Source organism: Filicampus tigris, chromosome 6, assembly GCF_054856515.1.
Source record: "Filicampus tigris isolate MCC_2025a chromosome 6, RoL_Ftig_1.0, whole genome shotgun sequence".
Lineage (NCBI taxonomy): Eukaryota > Metazoa > Chordata > Actinopteri > Syngnathiformes > Syngnathidae > Filicampus > Filicampus tigris.
In genome coordinates, this window is record NC_141222.1 from 26,591,315 (window position 1) to 26,608,955 (window position 17,641).

A 17,641-nucleotide genomic window follows, 5' to 3' on the forward strand; every position below is an offset into this window, starting at 1 on the left:
CACTTTACCTCACACAGCACACACACGCATACACACACACACACACACAGACAGGTTCTCCCCAAAAAAACAACAACCCAAAAAAGGACCTCTTCTTTCTTCCTTTCCTTCATGCTGTTTACAGTTTGACGAAAAAAAAGTCTAATTTAAAGAAATGTTTTTCTCACGTAGTTCTGTTTATGTACAATAAAGTTTTTAGTTTGTTTTGTACCTTTTTTTGTGACTCGTAGGCTTCTATTCCGAGTGTACATGAGCACTTAATGTCACCGTTCATTAGCGCTGATTTCTGATTGGTTGATTGATTTCTGATTGATCGATTGACTGCACTGTTTCTTTTCCTGTTTGTTTGGATGCTGAAATCTGATTGGACGACAATAAAACGTCTCATCATGTCTGTGATTTTCGTTTTAATTGTCTTTATTTTGGAGACAAAGAGAGAAAAAAAGAAGGATGCTGATTTGATCTTTTTTTTTTCTTTTCCTTTTTTTGCGCCGCTGATTAGATCTGTCTTTGTGCATGTGTAAAAAAAAACTTATTATTCTTATGTTATCTCTCTCTTCAATTTGCTAAGAAAAAGATGAAGCAGAAGAGAAAAAAAAAGCAACGTTTCACATTTCAGCTGTGATGTCGTGTAAAAGGTAGTATTCACTGGATGCTAGAACCTTCTTTTCAAAACCACTATTCTTCTAATAAATTTGGTTGTCAAAATAATACGTCTCCTCCAACTTTATTGTCACAAATTCACTCTACTGTTTTATGAGCTCGTTACGAGAAGTCCATCAAGTGATAACCAACCACTTTTATTACAAATATTTGTTCTTCATCAATCTTTATTTTTTACTTTTTTTTTTTTAATGTTTATTTCCTATTGTTTGTCACAATTATATTTCGTTACTCAAATAAATGAAGCTGATCTAATATTAAGTACAATTGTGTGGAAGCGCTCGATGTAATGATTACGTTACGTATTGAAAATAATATATCTACGAATAAAAAAAGCATTACGCATTACGAAACACAATAAGTACATTGAAACAAATCTTCACTAAATGCTGATAAACCTTCGATATGCCTTTTCCATGAAAAACGGGGTTTGGCTCCCCACTAAAAAAAAAAAACATTTGAAACGATCTGCATGCGCTGCGAGTGCGGCGTTCCAGTGTAATTTAATATAAAGGATTAGACCCCTGCGGGGGAAAGCCGAAAGGATAACAACAACAACATTAGAAAGTATACCGGTAGATGTTTGTTTTCAAATGTAACATATCAAAAGTTATCAGGAAAATACTCAACTAAAGTAGTAATTACTTGAATTTCTTAAGCACAGAATACATGTGGTATAATGTAAGTGTTGCACTTCCGTGGCCGCCTCAGAGTGCACCATGGGCGGCCACAATTTCGCCGACAGCCCGTTCAACGGAGCCAACAAAAATGAAGAGACGTGACCACCACGTGATAGCCGCATATCGGGCAACTAACCAATCAGAGGACAGCTGTTTTTCCTCAACTCAACCAATAACGCAGAGAAGCGACCCAGTCGGCGCAAACCTTATTTGTACATCCGCGTAAAGGATATCAACGATTATTTATAAAAATCTTATATATACACAGTATATATATTTTGTATGCACACAAACGAAAAAGATTAAGTGGGTCCAATGTTGCTTGACTTCCTACTGCCGTAAAAAGTCCTCCTCGCACAAAATAATTGTTCCTGCTGCAGGTCACGTTTGTGCGCGTGCGCGTGCGTGTGCGTGACGACCGCACTCCGAACGCCTGAAGACGCTGGCCGCAAAAAGACAAATAAGTTTAGAGGGCAGAGAAAGTATACGAACAAGTAGGTCATCCTCCCATCAAATATTTATTTTCTCTCAGTGCCTCGGGCACCAAAAGGACTCGCCGCTCTCCACATATACTGTACTGCGCATACTATGCAACATACAGTACATCATATGGCAGATAGTGCTGTGTACTGTACATTCTACTGTATACGTTGTATGGATGCGCTGGGCTGGGCTGGGCTGGGGCGTGCGGATGCTCATGTGCACACATACACCATGTGAATGGGCCACCGCATCGGCAAATATGACACAGAACTGCAATATCTGCAATATCGATTTCTCCGTGAAGTTGAAAAATAAAATATTTTTTCTTAAATTATAAACTATTGATATTGAGATATGGAAATATTGATAAATATATACGTTTATATGTATGTATGTATGTACAGGTATGTATGTATATACATATATATATATATATATATATATAAATTATATTCATCTATATATATTTTATCAAATTGTGTGTGTGTGTGTTGACTAACAACTAAACACGCACACACGTTTCATGACCTTTCTCACACACGCATGCGCACGCACGCACGCACACGCTGTGCGAATGTCAACAGGCCCGTAAGAGCTTGGTCCCCCCACAGTGGCCCCCAGCAGGCACCCCACCTACCCCCCATAATTAACGAACACACACTGCGCCTCGCCTCAATTAACACTCCTTCACTGTGACACGCTCTAAAAAAAAGTTAAACTAAGGAACGTCTTTTTAAAAAAAAAAAAAAAAAAATTCAAGCAAAAAATATAATTTCTTAAAAAAAAAAGTTGTATTTTGAGGAGTTCACGTACCACTTTTTGGGGGGAAACAAAGAACTTTTCTCATGAAATTAGAAAAAAAAAAACAAATTCAAAAATGAAATTTCAAAGAAATTTTACAAGCTAACCTAAGGAGGTTAATGAGCAGAGCTGGGCATGGCCTAACCGCCACCGAGTTCGACCACGCGGGTCGTTTCATGCAGACGGAAACTCGGTGGCGGTTAGGCGACGCCCAGCTCTGATAATGAGAATAGAGTTGAGAAGTTGAGGAAAGCATTTCAAGAAACAAGTATTTTTTCACAAAAAAGGTTTGTTTATTTTTTTATTTTATTTTTTTTACAAAAAAATCAATTACATTTTCAGAAAAATGTCATTTGAAAATTACTTACTAGTTTTGAATAAATTTCAAATAATCCTGTGATAACAAAGCCGTATTTTTTCAAGAAAAATTGCGGCATTGAAAAAGTAAGTAAATAAATAATGAGGGAAAACAAGTCATATTTTCATGAAAATTTTCACCAGAATATGAAGTTGTAATTTAAAAAATTCTGAAAGTGAAATTTGGTTCCCGTGCACCTGCAAGCAATCTTTGTGCTGAGTGGCTCTTTTTGTGGGGACATTTTTCCCTCCTCTTTTTTCCAAATGCTCTTTTGCTGTGAAATTATTCGTTGCCTGCGGCACTCCCATAAGAAAAAAAAATCCCTTCCCCCTTCTTTTTCATTTCATATCCTCCTCATATCTCCTTCATCCCGCCTCCTCATCCTTGCCCATACATTGTCCTCACTTGGACCTATTGCTGCGACTGTGTGTGTGTGTGTGTGTGTGTGTGTGTGATGAGCACCTAGAGAGCACTAAGCGCCCGCTTCACCATCTTCATACCAATGAAAAAAAAAAAGCCCTCGTGCTGCCAGAGTACGACATGTTGGGGGAGGAAGATGCCGACTGAGAAGGTGAACAAGAGGAAGGACAACCGCTGCAAAGAGGACGAGGAGCCAAAAGATGTGCAGAGGAGTCGATCCAAAAATGAACGGACGAAGGAGAGGACGAAGGAGAGGACGAAGCAGCCGGTTGTGTGTACTTTTGTTAACGTCAAAGACCATTGAAGACTTTTCAAGCAGCAACACGACAAGGGGGGGGGGAATCAAAGACACGGCGTATGGAAGCAGCTGCTCTTTATTCCAATAAATTAATCCAAAGAAAACTAGCATACAGTCAACGTATATAAAAATACTATGAGCACGTCTTATATATTATTGTACAATCTGTTAGCTTGTTATTGTTTGTGTGTTCATAGTCGACAAAAAAGCTACGTTGGGTTACGCAAACGTTAAAATGCAAACAATACAAAAACGTTAATAGCAGATGTCACGCTGGTATAAATAACATTTTCAAAGCTACATTTATTGTATCCCGTGATACCTTCACTGACCCCTCTGGTCACAGCGCAGAGGAGGCGTTTCACACATCACTCTACATCAAAGACACACACACACACATTATTGTGTGTCTTTGGGTGGCACACTCACTGATTTCTTTTTTTTTTTTAAATGTTTGTGTTGTCTGACAGTGACGCCGTCAGTAAATGAACTCACGCTTAGCTTGAAAAAAAATACAAACATCAAAGACAATGTATTGTCTTCAGTGAACCTAGCATGTTTTGGGGGAAACATCTAAGACGGTTTAGTCTTCAACAAAGTTATTGTCAACAGCAAAGACTTTTGTTTTCAATAAACGCATACAAACGCACGTTTACATAAACATCAAAGATCATTTCCGTCAAACGCGTTTCTTTCACCATTCATTCAGTCTTCAAAGAACCTAACGCAGGTGTTGAAACATCAAAAACAATTTAGTCCTAACTAGATGTCTGACATACAGAACGTACACATTCATCATTAACATCAAAGACAATTTGATCTGGAAAGAACCTCATTTTCCTTTACATCAGAGACAATGTAGGGTCTTTGATACCCAAACGCGTTTTCATTACCATCAGACAATTTAGGGTCCTAAAGTTATGTCTTTCTGTTAACATCAAATACTTTCAAGTCTTTTTCAACAAACGCCGACTTGAGTTTTCGTTGACCACATGTGAAAGTATGTGTTTGCGTAAAACATCAAAGACAATTGAAAGAGTTTTGAATAAAAAGAATGGACGTGTAAGAGGACAATTTTTTTTTTTTTTTTTTAGTCTCAAATGAACTTCACGCACGTGTTTCCAGAGGTGGGCATTCCTTCTGACTGACGGAGCGGTCTGTTTGTCGCCCGTTTTTGCTGACGTTCGACGATAAACGGGAATTTATTTTTTTTTAAATTGAAAAAAAAAAAAAAAAAAAAAGACAGGCTACGCACAAACGGAAGCGGATTTTCACGAACCAGGTCAAGACGTCAGGGTCCATCTTTGATGGGCGCCCGTTTTGTTGGCAAAAGACGGAAACGCGACCCGCCTGTCTCGCTTGCGTTTGTTATGAGGCAGTCTTACTGGAGCAAGCTGCATTGACTGAATATGTACACTAGGTGGCAGTATGCACCAAAGAGAGAATCATGAGTTAGGCTGTAGGGCAACAACTCATGAGCTATTAAAAGTAGCCTTGAATACAGAGACGTTCTTCTGAGCTCAGTTTTAAACTTCCATTTCGATTTTTGGAAAGAAACGGTATTTTTGCAATACCACAGTCATTCCATTTCAGAAGGTGGCAGTAATGCACCAAAAGTAATTTGACAACTGATAAAAGACAGAAGCGGGAGAAGATGACTGCAAAGAACATGAGAAGCAGTTGAAAAAAACAACATTACTTTAGTGTCATGGCAACTTTATTTGGGTTCGCCCGAGGGCTAGGAAGTAGCGATGGGATGACGATGCCTCAAAGTGTGTATGGACACATTTAACAAACTCTATTGGCACTGCGTTGGTCACACTCAATAGTGACCTCTGCTGTAGATCTAAAATCAAATGCCGGCAAACAGTATGAAAATATGATGGAGCAACTTGCATGCTGACCCAACATTAGCTTGTGAAATAATATTAACTCTTTCTTCAATTGCTAGTTTTGGACTGAAAATGTGATCTTTGTTTATTGCATTTGCAGAGTTCAAAGTCTGCTTGTTTGTGTAAAGGCTCAAATGAGCATGTAATATGGAACAAATAATCTCTATAATCTCTCTCATAAAATTTAGAGACAACGTGTAATTTACGTATGGGATTTTGTTAACCAAAGTGTTCAATCTCCATCCAACAAAGCCACAACATGTCGATACAGTTTGTTTCCTCATAAACGCAATTTGACACGGCACAGCCAAACCACACACTTCCTGTATTGGTCACATGATTTTTTTTTGTTTTTTTTTTTTGTTAAAGCGATACACGCACCAATACGTGGTTTCACATTTGAGAACTCAGCACAGTGTTGCTCGTTCCATCACTACTAGGAAGTATTTTCAATCCACCAGGATTGTACATTTGGCAACAATGTGATTTGGCTTTAGGTAAGCAACATTTTAAAGTAAAAAAATTTTAAGAGCAGGCGGTAGCAGGCTCCCACTTAACAGTTCAATACATTGGCAAATAAGTGCAGGCTATGTGAAATGTCAAATGTATGTGAGTGTAAAGCTGTTTGAGCAGCAAGGTGACACATTTTGATGTACATGGCGCACTCCGTTATCCATTTTCATCAAATCGGTTCGGATCATGGATGGATTTTTCACCTGTTGGATTTTAAAAAAAATAAAAATTCCTAGGTTGACGATTGACGGACTGGCGGACCTTTGACGTATACTGACGGTAACGCGGACTGACCGACAGACGATTACAGTTTGGTTGGGTTCGAAAAATAGACGGATGACAAGCTGCTGACGGATGGCGAATGACGGACCGGCAAACTTGAAACTTGAAACAAACTTGGAAAATGCCCATCTCTGTATGTTTTCACAAACACTGAAGACAATTTCGTCTTCGGTGAGCATGTGTTTTTGATACCATTAAAGACAAGCGTTGTTATTGTTATTGTTATTGTGTGTGTGTGTGTGTGTGCGTGTGCGTGCTACACACACATTTTGCATCCGCACTCTAGCGGCTTCTCCACGTCCTGCGTCAAAGAGGTTCCGTCGTCGCACAGGAAGCTGATGCGACGTCGCCGCAGCCTGAGGGGTGCGCAGCAGGAAGGGAGGGCGGCGGCCCCCGGCGAGACCCCCTCTGGCGGCTGGCAGCGGCCCTGGCACTCCACCCAGGAGAAGGTCTTGGAGGTCTGGCAGAGGACCGCCCCCCGCTGCAGGCGGTGGTAGTCACGCACAGGAACGCCCAAGCACGACAACCCTGGGGGAGGTCAAGACCGCGACGACAGGGAACGGTTGTCAACAATTAACCTAACAAGTATTTACGTTGACGTCAAAGGCGATTTCGCGTTGCTAATGATTTTTTTGTAAATTACAAACGCCAATTGTGTCAGTCGGCAAAAGAACCTAGTAGATAACCGATTTCACAAATATCAAAGACAATGTAGTCCTCAATACATCAAAGACAGGACAATTGAGAGTTTTTCAATTAAACATATCTCATTTGTAAACGTCAAAGACACTAGTGTCTTCAAGAAACCTAACATATCATATGTGAGTTCGTATATTGAGAAACAAAGGCCGCTTATAGGTTGTCTTAAAAAAAAAAAAAAAAAAAAAAAAAAAGACACAGTTAAGTCTTCAGTTATCCAATCGTATGTTTTACCACAGCACCAAAGATAAGTTGTAGACTAAATGTACACATTTATAGTGGTCAATGAACCTTCATATTTTCTCTAAAAATCAAAGAAAATGTATGAACAAAAACTCCACCGCTCCTAACGTTTGTTTTTGTCAACATCAAAGACAATTTCGTTTTTTTATCATATGCACTTTCATGAAACGCTGACAAATTAGTCTTTAGCGAAGCTAAGGTGCTTTTTCACACTCACAATTATTTAGTCTCAAACGAACCTCGCTTACACGCTTTTAACATCATTGAGAGTTTACTGATTTCACCCCCTCCAAAAAACATACATATTTTTGGAAACATCGAAACAATTAAGACCAAATAATGAACCTAATGTTTACGTAAACATCAAAGGCAATTTTAAAACGTGCATTTTCAAAAACATCAAAGTCAATTTTAAAAACATCAGCCCAAATTTTTAGCCATTCAACAGACATATTCTCCCAAAACATGAAAAACAATTTGAAAAAAAATCTCCATTTCCATGGACATCAAAGACAACATTCGCCCGATCTACCAACCTAATACTTCAGTAGCTCCCGTGGCGTCGACCGCGCCCCCTCCTCCATCAAGCCCTTCTGTGATTGGCTGGTCACAGTGTGGCCCCGCCCACCCCGACTGGCACACACACTGCACTCCCTGAGAACCAGCAAAAAAATAAATAAATAAATAAAAATCAAAGATATGCTAACATGAGAGCACTAGCGTGTGACCTGGACGCCCCCTCCTGGCTGGCAGAGGCCGTGCACGCAGAGGAAGTCGCGGCATGCGCGGCAGCCCGGCAGCACGCCCGCCTGCATGTGCCCGCGCGTGAAGTCCTGAAGCTCGTGGTTGATGTAAAGATTCCGGATGCAGCCGTGGAAACCCGACGTGTTGACGGCGTGAGAGGACAAAGACAGTGAGGCGGGCACCGCCTCTTCGGGGAGGCCTGACAAAAAAACAAAAAAAAATACAAAAAAAAAACATTCAACAACAAGGCATGCGCTCGTCTTCAGGTGAGGACCTAACTTCAATGGGTGCGTTTTCTGAAAACATCGAAGAAAGTGTTCGAGTCTTCAATAAACATAATGTACGCACTTTTTGTACACACAAAAGACAATTTTAGAGTCTTGAATCAAAATAAGCTACGCAGTTTTGAAACCAGCGGCAACGTAAGAGTCTTAAATGGAAGTAAGGGCTGCGTATTCAGAAACACCAGAGAGAAATTTGAGTCTTCAATGAAAATGTTTTCGCAAAACGTCAATTTAAGAGTCCTTAATGAATGCAACGTACGCATTCGGAAACCTCAAAGACAATTAGTCTTCAATGAACATAACGCATTTTTTGGGTTTTTTTGTCAACATCAAAGACAATTTAGAGTCTTGAATGAAAATAACATCCGCATTTTCAAAAACATCAACGACGATTTAGCCTTCCATAAAAGTAACGGATGCGTTTTCGGAAAGGAGAAGACAATTTAGAGTCTTCAATAAAAACGTACGCGTTTTTGGAAACGTAAAAGACAATTTAAAGTCTGTGCTCTTCTAAACATCAAAGACAATTTAGATTCTTCAAGGAAAAATAATGTACACGTTTTCGTGAACATCAAAGACAATTTAGAGCTTTCGGTAAACGTTTTTGCAAAAGGTCAAAGACAATTTAGAGTGTCTTCGCACAAACATCAAAGACAATTTCGAGTCTTCAATGAAAACAAAGTATGTGTTTTCGGTAAGATCCAAGACGATTTAGAGGCTTGAATGGAACAAACGTAGACGTTGGAATCATCATCATCTTTAGCTCAAGAAAGTGATGTTGATTGCGAGTTTTGCAACCTCCCACGTAGAGCGGCGCGTCCGTCCTGGCGGCCTGCCTGCGCGGCCGTCCGTCCAGCGTGGCCGCTTGACCTCCGTCCACCGACAAGTTGAGCGTCCGCTCCAAGCTCAGCAGCTCCACCGTGTGGAAAAGACCGTCGTTCACTGTCTCCGAGCTGAAGGGAACGCCACAAAAAAAAACAAAAAAAACATCCAAGACGCTTGACAAAAGCCACTTTTCAATTGAAAAAAAAAAAAACATCAAACGTACCCATGTTTTTAGGCTCTTGCGTTTTCATAAACATCAAAGACTATTCATTCTTAAGGCTTTTTGTAAACAGTTCTTGATGCAATGTATGTGCTTTTGTAACATCGAGTGCAATTTTTTTTCCTGAGTGTTTTGTAAACATCAAATGTCACCTTCAATCAAATTTAATAGTTTTGTGCAGCCTTAACGTTTTGTTTTGTTTTGTTTTTTTACTTTACAAAACACTCAAGAGAATTTTGTCTGGTGACCTTTCGTAAAAATCAAAGACAACTGAGTCTACAATTATCCTAATGTGAGTGTGCCACCAACATCAAATACAATTTAGACCATTCAACGAACCTAGCGTGTTTGTAAACATCAAAGACACTTTCGCCTTCAATTAACCTTACAGTGGTAAACACCAAAGAAAAAATGTTGCCTTGTTTTTTGGTGGACTCAAAGACAATTTCGTCTTCAATTCATTTTTTTATTAACATCAAAGACAATATAGTAACGTGTTTCTATAAACACGAAAGGAAATGTTTACAATAGACCCAAGGTGATTTATTTTTAAGAAAACATGCGGGATCATTTCTCTTTGATGTGTATGAAAACACTTATGACTAAATTGTCTTTGACGTTTATGAAAACACACACAACCAAATTGTCTTTGATGCTCACGACGTAGTTGCAGACTAACTTGTTTCAAATCTTTACAAAAGGGACCAAATCGTCTTTGATGTTTATGAAAGCATGACTTAAATGGTCTTTGATGTTTACAAAGATGTAATGGAATTGCAGACTAAATTGTTTTGAATATCCACCAAAACATATCAATTCTCTTTGATGTTTATGAAAACACATGATTATTTTTGGGATGTTCATAAACATGACAACTTCATTGTCTTTGATGCTCACAAACGTGTAGTTGCAGAATAAACTGTCTTGAATCTCCACAAAAACAACTAAATTATCCGTGATATTTATGAAAACGACTAAATGACTAAACTGTCTTTGATGTTCATAAACATGTAGTTGCAGACTAAACTTTCTAATCTGTACAAAAATGACTAAACTGCATTTAATGTTAACGAAAACGTGCTCTATATGTTAGTTGAAGACCAAACAGTGTTCCATGTTTACAAAAACGTATGACTGAACTGCCTTTGATGTTTATGAAAACATACTGTAAAAGGCAATTGTCCTATAAAGCAATCGTTGTACATCATTTGCAAGGCTGAGCAAGAACTCCAAACTATGCCCTCAATGTCTCACGCACCCACGGACGCGACACGACTGGATTGCGTGCGTGTGTGCAGAGCATCCCAAAATGGAATCACTCGACATGAGTCGGAGGGTCCTCTTAGCAGGGAACACCCGCGTTGCCGACGTAGCGTCGGCCACTCAGAGCGCATTAGCGAGCGTTTCCCGCCGCCGCCGCCGCCGAGAGCCTCCCGGGGTTGACGATGACGTCGAGGACGCGCTTGTCAAGTGCAGCGTTTAGAGTGGAGTGTTTGTGTTTTTTGTGGGGGGCGGAGGGGTAAACAAAAAAAAATAATACTTCAATCAAATACTTTCCCGGTTACGGCGTGAAAAGGTAAATAAAAAATGTTAAGTGAAAATGTGACCTGGGGGACAGTAAAAGCCCATTTTGCTGATTTTTTATTTTGTTTTGTCCAGTCATGATATTACTTTGTTGTTTACTTTGGGTGTAATTTGATTAGCCGTATGGTAGCGGCACACCTATTGCGTTTACTAGTGTAGATTTGAAGAGGAATGACAAAAAGGTTCTTCTCTGGAAAAAAAAATTGAAGAACAAAAAAAAGCGTGGAACTGCCAACGTGGACTAAACATTTTTTGACTGGGCTATTTCATTCCAATGTACTACAAAATCGTTCAAACGTATTGATAAAGTCGTTCGAATGTATTGGTACAACATGGGCTAAATGCTAAAAACGATTTTTTTTTTTTTTTTTTACCAGAATGCCATGTACTTGATTTGGTCAACATCAAAGACCATTTCAAGTACCCGAACATACATGTTTTCATTCAAATGAAAGAAAACTTAGAACGTTGATCTAGCGTAGTTTTGGTAGACATCAAAGACAATTTCTAGTCGTTAATGTATCATACATGAGATTTTTTTTTAAACATCTAAAACAATTGACAATGTTGAATGATTTGAATGGAAAGTGTTTTGATCAACATCAAAGAGTGTTGTGCGAAAGCTAGCATTGGTGATTTTTGTTCACCGCGTGCTCCCACCTGTAGATGGCGGTGGCGGGCTGGTTGCCAGGGTCGTAGGTGACCCTAACGTGACCTTGATGAAGCTCCACAGCGATTGGTTCCTTATCCCCGTTAAACAACAAAATGCCGTTTTCATCCCCTGTAGACACCTGAAACATTAGTTGATATTTATTCCTTTGCGATGACAAATTTCGTCAGTCGTAATATTCATTTTTACTCCTAACATTGACGTTTTTTCCCTGAACTTTACAAACGTTATATTGCAACATTTTTGCTTTCTTCTGCTGACATTACAAGTTTATTCTCGTAATATTGTCTTAAAATTACAATTCCCTGCAAATCAGAATATTTTTTGCAATATACTTCCCACAGTACATTGACTTTATTCTCAGAATATTTTTATTATATTTTCTTAATCACCATTCCTTTTCAGAACATTAGTACTTTATTTGCTTTTTTTCTTGCACATTTGCACTTGGAAAATTCCTACCCAACTCTCTTAAAATTACAGGTCAGGTTTCTTTTTAAAAATGTTGCAATATTACTACAGTACATTATTTTAATTTTTGAGGTGAAAATGAAAAATTTATGCTCACAATATTTTTTTTTTACCAAACTCTCAAATGACCAAATATTACAATTTTACCCGTAGGATATTCTCTTGATGTTATCATATAATTGTGGGAATACTGCAAAGACTATTTCCCCCAAATAAAATCAAGAAGTTCTTCTATTAATACACTACAACTTTACTCTTGGAATATTTTGAACTTTATTGTCCGAAAACTCTGCCTTTTTTTCTTCACAAAATTACAAATTCCTTCTTGGAATATCCTTTTCCAATTCTGCTCTTCTCTTAATGTCATAATGTAATTATGTGCAATATTTCAAGTTTGTTCTCATAAAAAATAAAAACTATTTGCACTCCATATTTGCGGCCGCGGTGGTGTCGTCGGCGCGCTGACCTGCAAGGTGATGTTGGCTTGGGGGAGGTTCTTGACGTCATGCAGTTGTACGTAAGCGTCTCCGTTGACAAAGTTGACGCCGACCAGCTTCTCGCAGGCGGGACCCTCGAAGCCCGACGGGCACTGGCACAGCGCCGCGCCCGCTTTCTCCAGGCAGGGGGCGCCGTTCTGGCAGCGGGCCAGCTGACAGGGCGACGCCGGTGGCGGCGACACCTCACAAAAATCGCCCCTGGCCAACAGAAAAACAGCAAAAGAAACATCAAACACACCTCCTCATCATACTTGAATTTTATTCTCGTTATAAAACCATTTGCACCTGCTAAATGTGATCTCAGAATAGTTTTACTTTATACTCTTGAAATGATAATCTAATTTTTCTATATTACTACTTTATTCTCACAAAAAAAAAATCCTCACCGTGAATGACACATTTACTCACTGGATATTTCTACTTTATTTTTTATAACTTATTGCTCATAAAGTTATTAGTTTCTGGCAAGAAATTACAAATGTATTCTTGAGAGATGTTACATTTGAACATTTTATTGTCGTAATATTGCTTTTTTTCGTCTCAAGATGCCAATTAATTTGTGGAATATTTTTTATTTACTTAACAGACATTTTACTTCGTTTTTCCTTGTGATATTACAATTTCATTCATGATAAAATGTTATTTTACAAATTTTATAAAAACAAATACTCACAGATTTGATTCTCAAAATCATCTAAGTATTTGTAATTCATGGTCTAGAAATGATAGAATTTTGAACAATATCAAAACGTTATGCTCACAACACTTTTGTTTTTCACAAAAAAAAATATGCCTACGGAATAATCTTTTCCCTGTAATATTAAAACTTCCCACTCATAAAATTATAACTTTTTTACTGCAATATTACGACTTTTTGGATAACAAAAATCACACATTTATTCTTTTTTAATTTACGTTTCCATTGATGTCGCTACTTTTTAAAATATACTCTCAACTTCATTCCATTTGACTGATTTTTGTTTTGTAAAATATATCTGAATATTTTAATTTATGACCTTGAAGGTATAATTCATCAAACTTATATCACAACTGTATTGTCATAAAACTACATTGATTTTGATTTGATTCGATGCTTGGATTATGGCAACATTTTTCTGGCCAAAAAAACAAAAACCATTAGAATAATGATGATTTTTTTTTTTTTTTTTTTTAAACGACTTTTCCTCATAACAGGTGACCCCTCCTCCCCATGACAAGTATGACAAGTTTACTCTGCCAACATTTGTCCATGTTGGCGTGGGACATACGTGTATCCGCGCGGGCACACGCAAGTGTATCCGTCCAGGCGGTCTACGCACTGCGCCGCATTCTGACAGCGGTGGTCCGCACACTCGTCGTAGTCCAGGCTGCAGTCCGGACCCACCCAACCCGGGACGCACACGCACCTCACACAAATCAAGGACAGGACATCACGGAACATAATCATCAATCAAATTAACTCCAACAACGACATACAGTACAGTGCAGTGCATAATAACGATGATACAAAATAAATTCATATAGAAATGATGAAATAATAACAATAAAATACATAACAGATAGTATCTGTGTATGCCTCTGTGTGACTGCGTGCGTGTTCGCGCATGTGTCACCTGTGTCCAGTGGGCGTGCTGACACAGGTGGCCTGATGCTTGCACGGGTTCCGAGCCGGCGCGCAGACATCCTGCTCTTCCTGGCAAAACAGACCTAAGCCGCCAATCACAGCACAAAAGGCACGCATCAGGCGAGCCGATTGGCCCTGTAGGCGGGGCGGAGGCGGGGCCAGGAGCGAGGCGCGCATACCGTCTCGCCCGGTGGGGCACAGGCAAGTGTAGTTGCCCACGCCGTCCACACAGGTGGCGCCGCTCTCGCAGCCGTGGTCCTGGCAGTCGTCGGCGTTGACCTCGCAGTAGACGCCGTGGAAGCCCAACGCGCATGCACAACTACACGCACGCAAAACGACAACGAGAAAATAACGCGTTTCACGAGGCGTGCGGAGCATCTCCTGCTAACTCATTAGTCGCCAGATGAGTGAGACTCATTAGCTGGCGGGCCTGTCAAAACTGCGACATGGCGCATTTCAAACATCCCTTCCTTTTATTTTGCAAGAGATAGTAAACATTACAGGAATTGTTATTTTAAAGTGAGCACTTGAAAGTGTTCTGAAAAACAAAGTATTACCAAAAAATTCCCTGCCCTTGGTAATGTCCCAGTTTGTTTCTGTCTATCTTTCTTTCGATCTTCTGGTACCTGAAGCCGCTTGTCTGCTCATCACTGAGGCAAGTTCCTCCGTTGATGCAAGGATTACTGACACATGCGTCCACTGGGGTCTCACAATGTTGGCCCTGGAAACACACACACCAAATGTATAAACTGTCTCTCATAAGCACGGATAGTTTTTTGATTTTTAAAACATAACAACAACGAAAAAAGGAACAACAACAAAAAAATGAACAACAGATTGTGGAGTGATGCATTTTTGCTAGTTAGCTAGCAGGATACTTCCTGGTTCAGGGAAAAAGACGAGTGGACTGTCCATTTTTTTTTCCTCTGGGGTAGGGAGCTGGGGGGGGGGGTCGTTGGGGGGGTTGGGGCTTTACATTTTCATTATGAAACAGGTCCATTGTGGATTAAAGGCCACAAAGAGAAAAGTGTCAGAAGTGTTGAGAGGGGGATGATGTTCTGCATTTTTGTTTGTTAGCTAGCAGGCTACTTCTTGGTTCAGGGAGGACAATGACAAGACTGTCACTTTTGTTTCTAGGGAAAATGGAACTTATTAGTAAAAAAAGAAAAATAAAGTGATTCCAGGCACAAAGGTAAAATAAAAACAAAACAGAACAAAAATCACAGCCCAACATAATTTTTTTTTGTTAGCTAGCAGGCTACTTCTTGGTTCAGGGAGTTACGCGGATTCTACCATTTTGGATTCATTTCCATTGGGACGTCAACGGTAAAAAGTAAAAATTCTCATCAGAAAAGTGAAAATAATGTGTCTCTACTAGGGATGTCCCCATGTCCAAATGTCACGATAGATAATATCACGACCAGGGGCGGAGCCGGAACGTGGCTAATGGGTGGGCCTGGACTCAAAAAGCAGAAAAATGGAATAAATCTATCGACACTTTGAATTGAGAATCAAAATTGAAAGACACAGAGAAAAAGGCGCATACACAGAACGTGTATATACCGTGAATCCGTCCTTGCAGGTGCACTTGTACGGCTGCGAGTGCGAGTGCAGTCCTTGGCACAGGCCTTGGTTGTGGCAAGGCGACGACGCGCACGGGTTGCACTTGGCCACCACGCTGGCCTCAACTGAACCTGAACACAAACACACATCACATACACTATACTCGTAGTTTTAGTCATTCTTTTTGTTTTTTTCTTGCAAAATTCCGTCTTTCTTCCAGGAGGTTTTTTTTTTTTGCTTTTAAATTACATTTTGACAATATTTGACTTTTGTGTGATGAAATTAAGACTATTCTCATAATATGAGGGTTTTTTTTAACCACACCCAAATGACTATGGCGTGAACGGATTTTTTAAATTAATTTATTTATTTTTTATGTTTTGCTTTGGTTGTTTTACAGCTCTTTGACTTGCATTTTTATGTATGAAAAGTGCTATATAAATAAAATGTGATTGATTAATTGAAATGACTACTTTCCTCAATAAATATATTTGTTAGTGTACTTGTTTTTTCCCCTCAAAATTATGTACTTTTGTCCTACAAAATTAGACTTTATTCCTATTAAATGATCTTTTTTCTAACCAAATTACAATTTGAGATTGTGACTTTATTCTTGTAATATTACTTTTCCCCCCTCAAAATCTCATCGTTTTTCCTCATTTTTCACATTTTTTTCACTTACTATTCCATCTCAATTCTCTCAATATTCAATTTTTTTCCCTTGCAAAATGATGACTTTCATCAAGGATATTTTTTTTTTACTTTTAAATAACTTCTTGTAAAATGATGTCTTTGCCATGCAAAAGTCAGACCATTCTTTTATCATTCTCATAGTAGCACAGCTTTTCCCCATATTTTATTGGAATTATTTGTCATCATTTCCTCCTGCAATCTTACGACTTAATGCTTGTATATTACAAATTTCTCCTGTTTTTTCTAAATTATTGTTTCAACTTCATCTCATTAAAAAAAAAAAAAACTTTCTTCAAAGAAAATGTTTGTTTTCTTTCCTTGACACACCTTTTGTGTCTGATTATTTAGGATGTTGTGTGTTTTTTTCAAAGGCTATGCTTGTAGGATGCAATATTGAATCATGTGTTGTGCAGGGCGCGCGCAGCAGGTGGCGCCGCGTCTCACCCTGGCAGAGGAAGCGTTCAGGGGGCGTGGTGAGCAGGAGTTTGCCCTCCATGCCGGGCGGTCCGCTGCAGCGCGCGATGCCGGGCTCCTTGTAGCCGCTCTTCAGCCACCCCGACAACCACAGCAGGCGGCAGTCGCAGTACAACGGGTTGGAGCCGATGGCGCTGGCCGATGATGTCATCAAAAGGAGACAGGAAATCAACTTGCTGTCGACTTGCCTTCTCTTTCACTTCCTTTAATCCTTTCCCTCCTTCCTTCCAGTCATCTCTCCTTTCTTCCTTTTTCATTCCTTCCTTTCCCTGTTCCTTCCTTTTTGACTTATTTTCCTTGCATCTTTCCTTCCATTCTTTTTTCCTTCCCTCTTTTCCTTTCTAACTTTTAACCTCATTTCCATCTGTCCTTCCGTTCCTCTCACACTCTTTTGAGCCTTCCTTGTCATCCTTCTAAATTTCCTCTTGCCTTTTGTCTCCTCCATTTCTTTCATCTTCCCTTCCCTTGTACCCTCCTCCCTTTCTTCCGTCCTTCCACATTCATTCTTCTTTATTTTCATCCTTTCTTCTTACCATTTCACCTCTCTTCTTCTTTCCCACCCTCCTTTAATGTGTGCTCCCCTTCATTCTTTTTCCCTCCTCTCATTGTTTTTTTTCCATGTATGCCATCATTTGTTGCCTTCCTGTCTTCTTTTCCTCC

At 39.4% G+C, this 17,641-nt stretch overlaps 1 protein-coding gene across 2 annotated transcripts in view; it reads right to left on the reverse strand.

Annotated features, from left to right (window-relative positions):
* Window positions 1–3,761: 3,761 nt before the first annotated feature.
* The window catches only part of LOC147146516 (slit homolog 1 protein-like), a 33,920-nt gene continuing 20,040 nt past the window's right edge, over window positions 3,762–17,641 (reverse strand). The window contains exons 26-37 of one of the 2 annotated variants that reach the window (XM_086033284.1): window positions 16,952–17,115; window positions 15,815–15,945; window positions 14,878–14,972; window positions 14,431–14,570; window positions 14,241–14,334; window positions 13,896–14,033; window positions 12,597–12,825; window positions 11,650–11,780; window positions 9,159–9,313; window positions 8,061–8,275; window positions 7,869–7,986; window positions 3,762–6,918 (exon numbers count right to left, since the gene is read on the reverse strand). In XM_086033284.1, the coding sequence (XP_085889410.1) occupies window positions 6,647–6,918; window positions 7,869–7,986; window positions 8,061–8,275; window positions 9,159–9,313; window positions 11,650–11,780; window positions 12,597–12,825; window positions 13,896–14,033; window positions 14,241–14,334; window positions 14,431–14,570; window positions 14,878–14,972; window positions 15,815–15,945; window positions 16,952–17,115 (1,882 nt within the window). In that variant the 3' untranslated portion in view covers window positions 3,762–6,646. Of the gene's footprint in view, window positions 6,919–7,868; window positions 7,987–8,060; window positions 8,276–9,158; window positions 9,314–11,649; window positions 11,781–12,596; window positions 12,826–13,895; window positions 14,034–14,240; window positions 14,571–14,877; window positions 14,973–15,814; window positions 15,946–16,951; window positions 17,116–17,641 lie in introns of both variants that reach the window. The other variant, XM_086033285.1, reaches the window with a different exon arrangement.